This window comes from Coregonus clupeaformis, chromosome 6 (genome assembly GCF_020615455.1).
Source record: "Coregonus clupeaformis isolate EN_2021a chromosome 6, ASM2061545v1, whole genome shotgun sequence".
NCBI classification, from domain to species: Eukaryota; Metazoa; Chordata; class Actinopteri; order Salmoniformes; family Salmonidae; genus Coregonus; species Coregonus clupeaformis.
This window is the reverse complement of record NC_059197.1, coordinates 13,778,892-13,791,836: the sequence shown is the minus strand read 5'-3', so window position 1 is coordinate 13,791,836 and position 12,945 is coordinate 13,778,892. Positions and strand designations below refer to the sequence as shown.

The 12,945-nt window shown below is 41.7% G+C and overlaps 1 protein-coding gene across 1 annotated transcript in view; it reads left to right on the top strand.

Annotated features, from left to right (window-relative positions):
• The first annotated feature begins 1,328 nt into the window (after nt 1–1,328).
• wdr62 (WD repeat domain 62) overlaps nt 1,329–12,945 on the top strand; it is a 67,550-nt gene continuing 55,933 nt past the window's right edge. The window contains 4 exon segments of the mRNA XM_045220934.1: nt 1,329–1,897; nt 2,858–2,949; nt 3,580–3,642; nt 5,041–5,098. Of these exon segments, the coding sequence (XP_045076869.1) occupies nt 1,748–1,897; nt 2,858–2,949; nt 3,580–3,642; nt 5,041–5,098 (363 nt within the window). The 5' untranslated portion in view covers nt 1,329–1,747.

Here is a 12,945-nt window from a genome sequence, read left to right as displayed (position 1 = left end):
AGACTGGATGGGGTTAGGGTCCAGAACAGAAACAGAGAGAAGGATTGGGTTAGGGTCCAGTCCAGAGACTGGATGGGGCTAGGGTCCAGAACAGAAACAGAAGGATGGGGCTAGGGTCCAGAACAGAAACAGAAGGATGGGGCTAGGGTCCAGAACAGAAACCGAAGGATGGGGCTAGGGTCCAGAACAGAAACCGAAGGATGGGGCTAGGGTCCAGAACAGAGACAGAAGGATGGGGCTAGGGTCCAGAACAGAGACAGAAGGATGGGGCTAGGGTCCAGAACAGAAACAGAAGGATGGGGCTAGGGTCCAGAACAGAGACAGAAGGATGGGGCTAGGGTCCAGAACAGAACAGAAGACAAGGATAGTTGTTGTTACCTTGCTAAAGTGATGAAGAGGAATCTAGCTGACATGGACCCTGCACTTTATGTGATGTGAAAATCAGAAAGTTTATTGTGTATTCTTGGAACATCAGAAGATGGAGTCTGGTCTGTTTGGATGGACTAGTGTCTGTCATCATATTATTAGTGTCTTAGGTCTTATTGTAAACTGGGTTGTTCCAGCCCTGAATGCTGATTTAGCTGAAAGCCATAGTATATCAGACCGTATACCACGAGTATGACAAAACATGTATTTTTACTCTTGTAATTATGTTGGTAACCAGTTTATAATAGCAATAAGGCACCTCGGGGGTTTATGGTATATGGCCAATATACCACGTCTAAGGGCTGTATCCAGGCACTGTGTTGCGTTGTGCGTAATATCAGCCCTTAATAAGAACAGCCTTTAGCCGTGGTATATTGGCCATATACCACACCCCCTCAGGCCTTACCTCTTATTATATTACTAGTGTTTGTCAAGTGTCATTTATTCTATTTTGGAGAGACATTAGTCAGTCTGGGGGTGAAGTGACATCACTGGAGTTAGTTTTGTTGTCCCCTGGGCTTGCACTCATACACCGTCAATGGCTGAGGGGACAGTGGGAATGTACTAATAATGGTATTCTGTTTTGTTTAATAATCTGTCATTTTATTCCCTGCTGAAAATTATTTTGTGTCAGAATGTTAGTTTGTTGAAAAATGTGCTTATAAACTTGTTTGTGTTTTGACGTATGACAATACAATATTGATTTGCACTGATCCTTTTTTTTCCCGTTGTAATTTATTCATAATATTTTAACATTCAGTTAGTTAATTATGATAATCCAGTTTTACGTCGCTTCGAAAGAAAAAATGACGCTCCCAAACCAATCGTCACTGCCACGGAGGACCAATCACAGGAGAGAGTCACGGTCGGTTCTGCGCAGCGTCAGCGCAATCAGAGAAGCCGGTGTATGTTTGAATCTGCGTCCCGCGTTTCAGCGCAACGACGCTGAAGTAAAGTGTCAGGTTTCATCTCTCTTGACTTTCCGTACTTTTCGAAGTGTTTCTAAACAGTGGAAGCTAGAAGGAAGACACCAACCGTCTATCCGCTTGACGCTAGCTATTTTATCACAAATGTTTTTTTTTAACGTATTGGAATAATCTCTGCGAATATTACTGTCAGACAACAGACAAGACTGACGTTAATTTAATATTGCTAACCAAAAAAACTAGTTTTGTTGCATGCTGTACGGATGAGGATCTAATACTGGCGAGCAACTTCGGCTAATGTTAGCCACAAACGCGATCATCATTTGAGACTTATCAGCCAGGGAAGTAGCTAGGTAGCCAGCTTGTTGGCTAAATATTGAATAATTTCTGTGACTATGGCGGAGGGAGCGGTCTATGGCGGGGGGGTAAATTCATTTACCTCCAGGGTTACAAAAAGGGTTAGCAATGTGAATGCTGCCCCTGCAGCCGCAAACATGCGACGGAAAAGTCGACAACAAAGTCAAAGGCGGACCACTCACAACCGGGTATGTTTATTGTCATTTCTTCTAGCTAGCTAAATTGGCTAGCTAACTTCTACTCTGTAACATTGGTGCCACTTGTAGCTGGATTTTCTTGCCTTGTCTTTTGGCTGGCTTCTTCACATGCCAAACATTCAACTAACTTAGTTAGCCAGCCAGCATGGCATCAATCAGCTGGTTGTTGTCAGCTAGGAGGAGGTAGCGAAGACAGTGTTCACTATCGTGCAATATTAGCTAGTAACTGTAAAGAAGCAGCCCATATGTTAGTACTATATATGGTAGCCAATTATTAGACCTTTTCAAACGATTGTATTGAAAACTTTCTTGGGCACTGCTCGGCGATGCAGCACGTTTTCCCGAGTTGGAAGGTATCCATAATAGATAGACGGTTCTACCCTTTCCATCAGAACCGTCTGCCGATTACGGAAACCACCTTCCAACTCGGGAAAACGTGCTGATCAAATCTGTACAGTCGTTAACCGAATACCAATCTACCTTGCCTGGAAACCCGACGTTGAATTTCACTGAATTCTACGTCGGGCATAAATTAGCGTTTGAATCAGGAAAGTTTCCTCAAGACCTCTACAAGCCAGAATGTTTAATCGAGGTTATATTTTAAAAATAATTTACCTGTTGTCGGTGCTGGTTGGTCCTTTTGGCGGTAGGAATGTGAGACAATATATCCACAGGAAAGTAGAAGTACATCAACTTTTCAGTGCCTATAGTGCCTTCAGATTTCTATCACCCGAAGCATGCACACAATATAAAATACATGCATGAGACATATGCATGCTGGATGGAACTTTATAGTTATAACTGTACTTTCTGTTATAACTGTAAGTAGGGCTATATAGAGAGCTAACCAGATGTCGCATATGGTCCTAACCCAGTGATGTAACTAGTCCATTATTAGAGTGGCGTTGTATTGTGCATCATGTCAGTGAGTGTTGCCCATTTGTGTGCCAGGTGGTTCTGGAGCGAGTCCTGGGCATCACCACCTCAAACAGCAGTGGGCTGGCCTGTGACCCCAACACCGGCCTGGTGGCCTACCCTGCAGGGTAAGACTTACTAACCTGTCACTGGCTTCAATTGAGAAATTCAAGGTGTTTTGGCAATTCAAAGAGTTGGTCTGATGGTTCACTCTGATGTCATCGGCCTTCACTCTGATGTCATCGGCCTCCCCCTTGTTTGTGGGAACAATAGAGGAGAAATTGAGGACAAAAGAGGAAAGGTCCCCCCCCACTTGTGCCATGTCAGAGGACTCCTGGACCACCTATTGAGATGTGCCTTTTGTTAAGTAAATCAGGTGATAAATGAGGTTCTAGGGAGTCTGGAGTGGGTCTTTAACCCTAACCCCCCAAGACTGACCTCTAACTAACCTGTTACTAAAGGGATATCCAGGCTCTGGAGACCCATGGGGCGGCATCATCCAGGGTAGGGGAGGGAATGGCCGGCAGGGATGTAGCTCAGTTGGTAGAACATGGCGTTTGCAACGCCAGGGTTGTGGGTTCGATTCCCACGGGGGGGGGTTAGTATGAAAAAAAAGAATGTATGCACTCACTAACTGTAAGTCGCTCTGGATAAGAGCATCTGCTAAATGACTAAAATGTAAATGTTGAATAGGCTACATTATGTAAATACTAATGTTATAGCAGCTAGTCATCTTATGCAGTTTGTTTGTGTTCCAGGTGTGTTGTTGTGATCCTACACCCAAAGAAAAACAGACAGACCCACATCCTCAATACTTCAAGGTGAAATATTGACCTGTGTTATCATTCTCCTTCTCTCTGGGGGGGGGGGTCGGTCATATTAGTCAACTCCTGATAAGTACACGTTGGATAACTCCTGATAAGTACACGTTGGATAACTCCTGATAAGTACACGTTGGATAACTCCTGATAAGTACACGTTGGATAACTCCTGATAAGTACACGTTGGATAACTCCTGATAAGTACACGTTGGATAACTCCTGATAAGTACACGTTGGATAACTCCTGATAAGTACACGTTGGATAACTCCTGATAAGTACACGTTGGATAACTCCTGATAAGTACACGTTGGATAACTCCTGATAAGTACACGTTGGATAACTCCTGATAAGTACACGTTGGATAACTCCTGATAAGTACACGTTGGATAACTCCTGATAAGTACACGTTGGATAACTCCTGATAAGTACACGTTGGATAACTCCTGATAAGTACACGTTGGATAACTCCTGATAAGTACACGTTGGATAACTCCTGATAAGTACACGTTGGATAACTCCTGATAAGTACTCGTTGGATAACTCCTGATAAGTACACGTTGGATTTGTCCTAGCCTTGTGTCGTGCACACATTCTGCAACTTCCACAATCCATCACGTAGATCGAGTCCTCTGTACTCAGGAGGGGATTGTTCCGTCTCTTCATGGTGACTCCAGACAGACTTGGTAGACAGAGACCGAGTAATACATAATGGGGCTGGGCAATATGGACAAAATATCATATCACTATATTTGATAGGTATTTTAAGTTTTTGAATAGTTAAAAGTTATACAGTATGTTTTATATATTTAGTGCGTGACTTTAGAACGGCATCAAATTAATTCTAAGATATTTTAAATGGGCTTCCTCCATTCTGATGGTTGTATGCTCAGCCAAACTAGGACAAAACTGACAGTCCAATTTGTAGAACTTTTCATTTCATTTAGCACTATCAAAATATTGTTATAGACGGGTATTGTAAAAACCCATACCGGTATGTGGATCCATACTGGTCTACACGTTGTTGGACGGTACAGTGGTCTCATGCCTGGAACATGCCTGGAACATGCCTGGAACATGCTGCGTTCTGTTGTTGATGCTATGTAGCTACAGTGTATGTGAGGTGGGAGTAGTGAAGTTAAAAATATCACATTATAGCTACGTTCAGACTAACAGAACTTTCACTGTTCTCCAGGAGGTCATAAAACAGTTAAAGTACTTAGCTTACATGCATGTGTCAGGGGGTAACTCGGAGTTAAAATGTCTGAACCTTTTTAAACTTGAGTTTAAATCCCTATTGGATTGCTGCCGAGTAAAATGTTCTCCCTAATGTAAATGTCAGCCCAGCCTCAGCCCTCTCCTCTCTCTCATTAATTCTCTTGTCTGTTTGTGTTTCCCAGAAAAACCTTCACCGCCTTGGCCTTCTCGCAGGATGGAAAGTATTTGGTCACTGGTGAGGTAAGTGTTTGGAAATGTTCAGGAAGAAAAAAAATGTTGGTTGGTGTGTATATGCACTTTGCTGTATTTGTATAACAGTCAGTGAGACGATGGACTAACGTGTGTTCTAATTGGTTGATGGTTATATAAAAGCTGTTGTGCTGCTGTAGACCAGGTCATGCTGTAAATTCGACTTGTTGTCACAGTAACTGATATATAGGAGCCCTCCTGGCTTGCCCTCGGTGGTCCGTGGTTGTCTGCTCTCTGTCTGACTGTACTGTTGCCAGTGGTGATAGGGGGTGTAGCCTACAGTTGTTATGACCTGTAGGCTTCTTCCACAGTTCTTAAAGGAACCATGTTAATATGTGACCTGTTCTTAAAGGAACCATGTTAATATGTGACCAGTTCTTAAAGGAACCATGTTAATATGTGACCAGTTCTTAAAGGAACCATGTTAATATGTGACCTGTTCTTAAAGGAACCATGTTAATATGTGACCTGTTCTTAAAGGAACCATGTTAATATGTGACCTGTTCTTAAAGGAACCATGTTAATATGTGACCTGTTCTTAAAGGAACCATGTTAATATGTGACCTGTTCTTAAAGGAACCATGTTAATATGTGACCTGTTCTTAAAGGAACCATGTTAATATGTGACCTGTTCTTAAAGGAACCATGTTAATATGTGACCTGTTCTTAAAGGAACCATGTTAATATGTGACCTGTTCTTAAAGGAACCCTAGTAATATTGGACAGTTCTTAAAGGAACCATGTTAATATGTGACCTGTTCTTAAAGGAACCCTAGTAATATTGGACAGTTCTTAAAGGAACCATGTTAATATGTGACCTGTTCTTAAAGGAACCCTAGTAATATTGGACAGTTCTTAAAGGAACCATGTTAATATGTGACCTGTTCTTAAAGGAACCATGTTAATATGTGACCTGTTCTTAAAGGAACCATGTTAATATGTGACCTGTTCTTAAAGGAACCATGTTAATATGTGACCTGTTCTTAAAGGAACCATGTTAATATGTGACCTGTTCTTAAAGGAACCATGTTAATATGTGACCTGTTCTTAAAGGAACCATGTTAATATGTGACCTGTTCTTAAAGGAACCCTAGTAATATTGGACAGTTCTTAAAGGAACCATGTTAATATGTGACCTGTTCTTAAAGGAACCCTAGTAATATTGGACAGTTCTTAAAGGAACCATGTTAATATGTGACCTGTTCTTAAAGGAACCCTAGTAATATTGGACAGTTCTTAAAGGAACCATGTTAATATGTGACCTGTTCTTAAAGGAACCCTAGTAATATTGGACAGTTCTTAAAGGAACCATGTTAATATGTGACCTGTTCTTAAAGGAACCCTAGTAATATTGGACAGTTCTTAAAGGAACCATGTTAATATGTGACCTGTTCTTAAAGGAACCATGTTAATATGTGACCTGTTCTTAAAGTAACCCTAGTAATATTGGACAGTTCTTAAAGGAACCATGTTAATATGTGACCTGTTCTTAAAGTAACCCTAGTAATATTGGACAGTTCTTAAAGGAACCATGTTAATATGTGACCTGTTCTTAAAGGAACCCTAGTAATATTGGACAGTTCTTAAAGGAACCATGTTAATATGTGACCTGTTCTTAAAGGAACCATGTTAATATGTGACCTGTTCTTAAAGGAACCCTAGTAATATTGGACAGTTCTTAAAGGAACCATGTTAATATGTGACCTGTTCTTAAAGGAACCATGTTAATATGTGACCTGTTCTTAAAGGAACCCTAGTAATATTGGACAGTTCTTAAAGTGGAACTGACAGCGTTTTAACTACTTTGCAGATATGAACCAAACAGACAATCATACAAGTACAAAATATCGAATTTCCAGTTTCTGCTGCAGTACCAACTTCATAAGAGGTTTTATATAAATAGGTTCTATTTGACTCAACATTCCATGATGTACACTAAGGCGTTGTTGGCAGAATAGATGGATGCAGTTCAATGCATGATTAATATAATTCACCAATACGTTTCTTGGTAGTTCAAAACGATATTGCTATCAGGTTGTAAGTCACAGCTGGCCTTGTACATTGTTTGCTGCATCCATTCGGGATGCACTGTTTCAGTTTCCATGACTCAATATTTTGGACATAAACAGATGAAAGTAACTAAGGCTGGTGATGTCAATACAATCAAACTAGCAAGGGCAATGATCACAAGTCAGTCATAACACTAAGGCACTGCATCTCAGTGCTTGAGGCGTCACTACAGACCCCCTGGTTCCATTCCAGGCTGTATCACAACCGGCCGTGATTGGGAGTCCCACAGGGCGGCGCACAATTGGCCCAGCGTCGTCCGGGTTTGGCCGGTGTAGGCCGTCATTGTAAATAAGAATTTGTTCTTAACTGACTTGCCTAGTTAAATAAAGGTAAAATAAAAAATAGGCTAGCAGATCTATTTATGTAGCAAGCTAAAAACACGGATCCTAACGTTAGCTATTTAGCTGCTAGGAGGATGTCATGTCATTGGAGGAGTGGGTGAGTGACTGACTTTTTCCCCTCATATCTTTTCCGGTGGCTATTCACAGCTAGAGACGCAGGTGTCATATGGTTAGCTAGCGAGAACTTCCAGTTAGCTTATCTCTTGCGTTCGCAAATGTACTCTGGCTATCTACTCCCGATTTCAGAGCACTCTCATCTGAGTGTGCCAGAGCGCAGAATAACTGATGAATTTGCGAACGCGGAACACCGGCTGAATATGACCGGTGTCAGTAAACATAGGCAAAAATAATAATAATACTTAGTCACCAACGCTCTAGATAACATGTAAACAGCCTAGCTAACCAGCTCTGCTAGGGCGAGTAAAATGGTCAGAGTGAAGTGTTCTCTCATTTGTGTCAGGAAGTAGCTAGCTAGCAGACTTTAGCCAGTTAGCTTGGGTGCTTGGTTGCAGGCATGCTGCAGAAGGACGAGGAGGCAACAATCCATCATGTATGACATTCCTGGGAGTGTGTAAACTTACATTTTGTGTTACCATATCATTTTTGTATGTTCTCTATAGTTATGTGCTTGAAAATGTGTCAATTGACCAATTCGGCACATTTGGGCAGTCTATCACAGTGCCATCCGTTTTGTCACCAAAGCCCCATTAACTACCCACCATTGTGACCTGTACGCTCTCGTTGGCTGGCCCTCACTACATATTCGTCGCCAAACCCACTGGCTCCAGGCCATCTATAAATCACTGCAAGGCAAATCCCCGCCTTATCTTAGCTCATTGGTCACCATAGCAACACCCACCTGTAGGATGCGCTCCAGCAGGTATATCTCACTGGTCATCCCCAAAGCCAACACCTCCTTTGGCTGCCATTCCTTCCATTTCTCTGCTGCCAATGACTGGAACGAACTGCAAAAATCTCTGAAGCTGGAGACTTATCTCCCTCACTAACTTTAAGCATCAGTTGTCAGAGCAGCTTACCGATCACTGCACCTGTACACAGCCCATCTGTAATTAGCCCACCCAACTACCTCATCCCCATATTGTTATTTATTTTGCTCATTTCCACCCCAGTATCTCAATTTGCACATCATCTTCTGCACATCTATCACTCCAGTGTTTAATACTAAATTGTAATTATTTTGCACTATGGCCTATTTATTGCCTTACCTCCATAATTTACTACATTTGCACACACTGTATATACAGTGAGGGGAAAAAAGTATTTGATCCCCTGCTGATTTTGTACGTTTGCCCACTGACAAAGACATGATCAGTCTATAATTTTAATGGTAGGTTTATTTGAACAGTGAGAGACAGAATAACAACCAAAAAATCCAGAAAAACGTATGTCAAAATTTTTAGAAATTGATTTGCATTTTAATGAGGGAAATAAGTATTTGACCCCTCTGCAAAACATTACTTAGTACTTGGTGGCAAAACCCTTGTTGGCAATCACAGAGGTCAGACGTTTCTTGTAGTTGGCCACCAGGTTTGCACACATCTCAGGAGGGATTTTGTCCCACTCCTCTTTGCAGATCTTCTCCAAGTCATTAAGGTTTCGAGGCTGACGTTTGGCAACTCGAACCTTCAGCTCCCTCCACAGATTTTCTATGGGATTAAGGTCTGGAGACTGGCTAGGCCACTCCAGGACCTTAATGTGCTTCTTCTTGAGCCACTCCTTTGTTGCCTTGGCCGTGTGTTTTGGGTCAATGTCATGCTGGAATACCCCATCCACGACCCATTTTCAATGCCCTGGCTGAGGGAAGGAGGTTCTCACCCAAGATTTGACGGTACATGGCCCTTCCATCGTCCCTTTGATGCGGTGAAGTTGTCCTGTCCCCTTAGCAGAAAAACACCCCCAAAGCATAATGTTTCCACCTCCATGTTTGACGGTGGGGATGGTGTTCTTGGGGTCATAGGCAGCATTCCTCCTCCTCCAAATACGGCGAGTTGAGTTGATGCCAAAGAGCTCGATATTGGTCTCATCTGACCACAACACTTTCACCCAGTTCTCCTCTGAATCATTCAGATGTTCATTGGCAAACTTCAGACGGGCCTGTATATATGTGCTTTCTTGAGCAGGGGGACCTTGCGGGCGCTGCAGGATTTCAGTCCTTCACGACGTAGTGTGTTACCAATTGTTTTCTTGGTGACTATGGTCCTAGCTGCCTTGAGATCATTGACAAGATCCTCCTGTGTAGTTCTGGGCTGATTCCTCACCGTTCTCGTGATCATAGCAACTCCACGAGGTGAGATCTTGCATGGAGCCCCAGGCCGAGGGAGATTGACAGTTCTTTTGGGTTTCTTCCATTTGTGAATAATCGCACCAACTGTTGTCACCTTCTCACCAAGCTGCTTGGCGATGGTCTTGTAGCCCATTCCAGCCTTGTGTAGGTCTACAATCTTGTCCCTGAAATCCTTGGAGAGCTTTTTGGTCTTGGCCATGGTGGAGAGTTTGGAATCGGATTGATTGATTGCTTCTGTGGACAGTTGTCTTTTATACAGGTAACACATTTAGATTAGGAGCACTCCCTTTAAGAGTGTGCTCCTAATCTCAGCTCGTTACCTGTATAAAAGACACCTGGGAGCCAGATATCTTTCTGATTGAGAGGGGGTCAAATACTTATTTCCCTAATTAAAATGCAAATCAATTTATAACATTTTTGACATGCGTTTTTCTGGATTTTTTTGTTGTTATTCTGTCTCTCACTGTTCAAATAAACCTACCATTAAAATTATAGACAGATCATTTCTTTCTCAGTGGGCAAACGTACAAAATCAGCAGGGGATCAAATACTTTTTTCCCTCACTGTAGATTTTCTATTGTGTTTTGACTGTACATTTTGTTTAGTGTTTAACCCCTCTGTGTCCAAGGACTGAACCTTTTGAATATTATTTTCGGGGCGCCTCAAGTAAAAAAATGTACAACGTTTATTTCTGATAAAATTAGTTCATTGCATCCGCCATGGAGCCCAGTTTCATAATATTACCTTCTATCCCTGGTTATGAAGTAATCGCGAAAAAACAGGCCTTATGTTTGGGCATTTTTCACCCTACCAGCTCCTATTAGTTCTATTGAGCTCCGTGACACCGACTCGCCTTCAGAACGTTCTATTCCCAGTCCATTGTTCTGCGTCACAATGCCAGCTTCACTATTGTTATCAATGAGACCTGCCTGCGTTAACCCTGTAGGTTTACCTCAGGTAACTTATTATTAACAAGGTTACGGCTACTTGGTGAGCGTTAACCCTGTAGGTTTACCTCAGGTAACTTATTATTAACAAGGTTACGGTTACTTGGTGAGCGCGCTCAATGTTAACCTGAGTACATGTTGTGGTGAGCCACAGTCTAAGAGGTGTTGTCTGGTGCAAAGCCATCAAACGTTAAACATTTTCTGGTCATGGTTAAACATATTTGTTTTAAGAAAAACAAAACGCATGTCCCTGTCCTCTTTTTCAAGATGTGGCAGATTTAAACAGCCAGAATACATTTTTTAAATTAAGAAATAACCATTTTTCTGATGACTTGTTGTTTCTAAATGGCTGCTGGGTAATTTGATATGCATCGAAATCTTCGTTCATAGGCATCAAATTGAGCGAATGCTGCGCAGGTTCACTGAGTTGCAAACCAAATGGGTATAATGGGGTGATTGTTGTCTAATCGGGTGGTCTAGCTAATGGATTTGTAGATCTGACGCAGTTGCTACCTCAGATTATGAGCCTAGCAAGTGTCATATAGCTCAGTTGGTACAGCATGGCGCTTGCAACGCCAGGGTTGTGGGTTCGTTTCCCACGGGGGGCCAGTATGAAAATGTATGCACTCACTAACTGTAAGTCGCTCTGGATAAGAGCGTCTGCTAAATATGTTAAATGTAAATGTAAATGTTTACCCCATATGTAACTCTGTAGTTTTTTATCGCACTGCTTTGCTTTATCTTGGCCAGGTCGCAGTTGTAAATGAGAACTTGTTCTCAACTGGCTTACTTGGTTAAATAAAGGTTAAATAAAATAAATAAATAAAATAAAAAATGTGCAATGCTTCACTGGATCAATCTGAAACTTAGCACACACGCTGCTGCCATCTAGTGGCCAAAAACGAAATTGCGCCTAACCTGCAATATTATATTGTGGCCTTTCTCTTGCATTTCAAAGATGATGGAACGGAAACGAAACAAAAAAAATTGAAAACGCATGTTTCTTTTTGTTTGTATTATCTTTTACCAGATCTAATGTGTTATATTCTCCAACATTAATTTCACATTTCCACAAACTTCAGTGTTTCCTTTCAAATGGTATTAAGAATATGCATATCCTTGCTTCAGGTCCTGAGCTACAGACAGTTAGATTTGGGTATGTCATTTTAGGCGAAAATTGAAAAAAAAGGGTCCGGTCCTGAAGAGGTTAATATCCGAGACGGTTCTTAAAGGAACTCTATTAATATCTGAGACGGTTCTTGAAGGACAACTCCGCCACGTAACATTTGGGTTGTTATTATGAAGTATTTAGTGATGTCCTACACAGTTTTAGTGTAATTTTATGATTTCATGTCTATTGACTGTTTACTGATGAGCAAAACCAGAGATTGCTTCTCTGTGACATTTTCAAGTAGGATCCTTGAGATAAAAAATAAATAATAATCTGATCATATTGGAACTCCCTGCTATACAGTGCATTCGGCAAGTATTCAGACCCCTTGACTTTTTCCACATTCTGTTTCGTTACAGCCTTATTCTAAAATGGAGTTGGAAAAAAAATGTCCTCATCAATCTACACACAATATCCTATAATGACTAAACGAAAACAGGTTTTTAGAAATATTAGCACATTTATTAAAAATAAAAAACAGATTTTTTTTATTTACATAAGTATTCAGACCCTTTGCTATGAGACTCGAAATTAAGCTCAGGTGCATCCTGTTTCCATTGATCATCCTTGAGATGTTTTTACAACTTGATTGGAGTCCACATGCGGTAAATTCAATTGATTAGACATGATTTGGAAAGGTACACACCTGTCTATATAAGGTCCCACAGTTGACAGTGCATGTCAAAGCAAAAACCAAGCCATGAGGTCGAAGGAATTGTTGTCCGTTGAGCTCCGAGACAGGATTGTATCGAGGCACAGATCTGGGGAAGGGTACCAAAACATTTCTGCAGCATTGAAGGTCCCCAAGAACACGGTGGCCTCCATCATTCTTAAATGGAAGACGTTTGGAACCACCAAGACTCTTCCTAGAGCTGGCCGCCCGGCCAAACTGAGCAATTGGGGGAGAAGGGCCTTGGTCAGGGAGGTGACCAAGAACCCAATGGTCACTCTGAATGAGCTCCAGAGTTCCTCTATGGAGATGGGAGAACCTTCCAGAATGACAA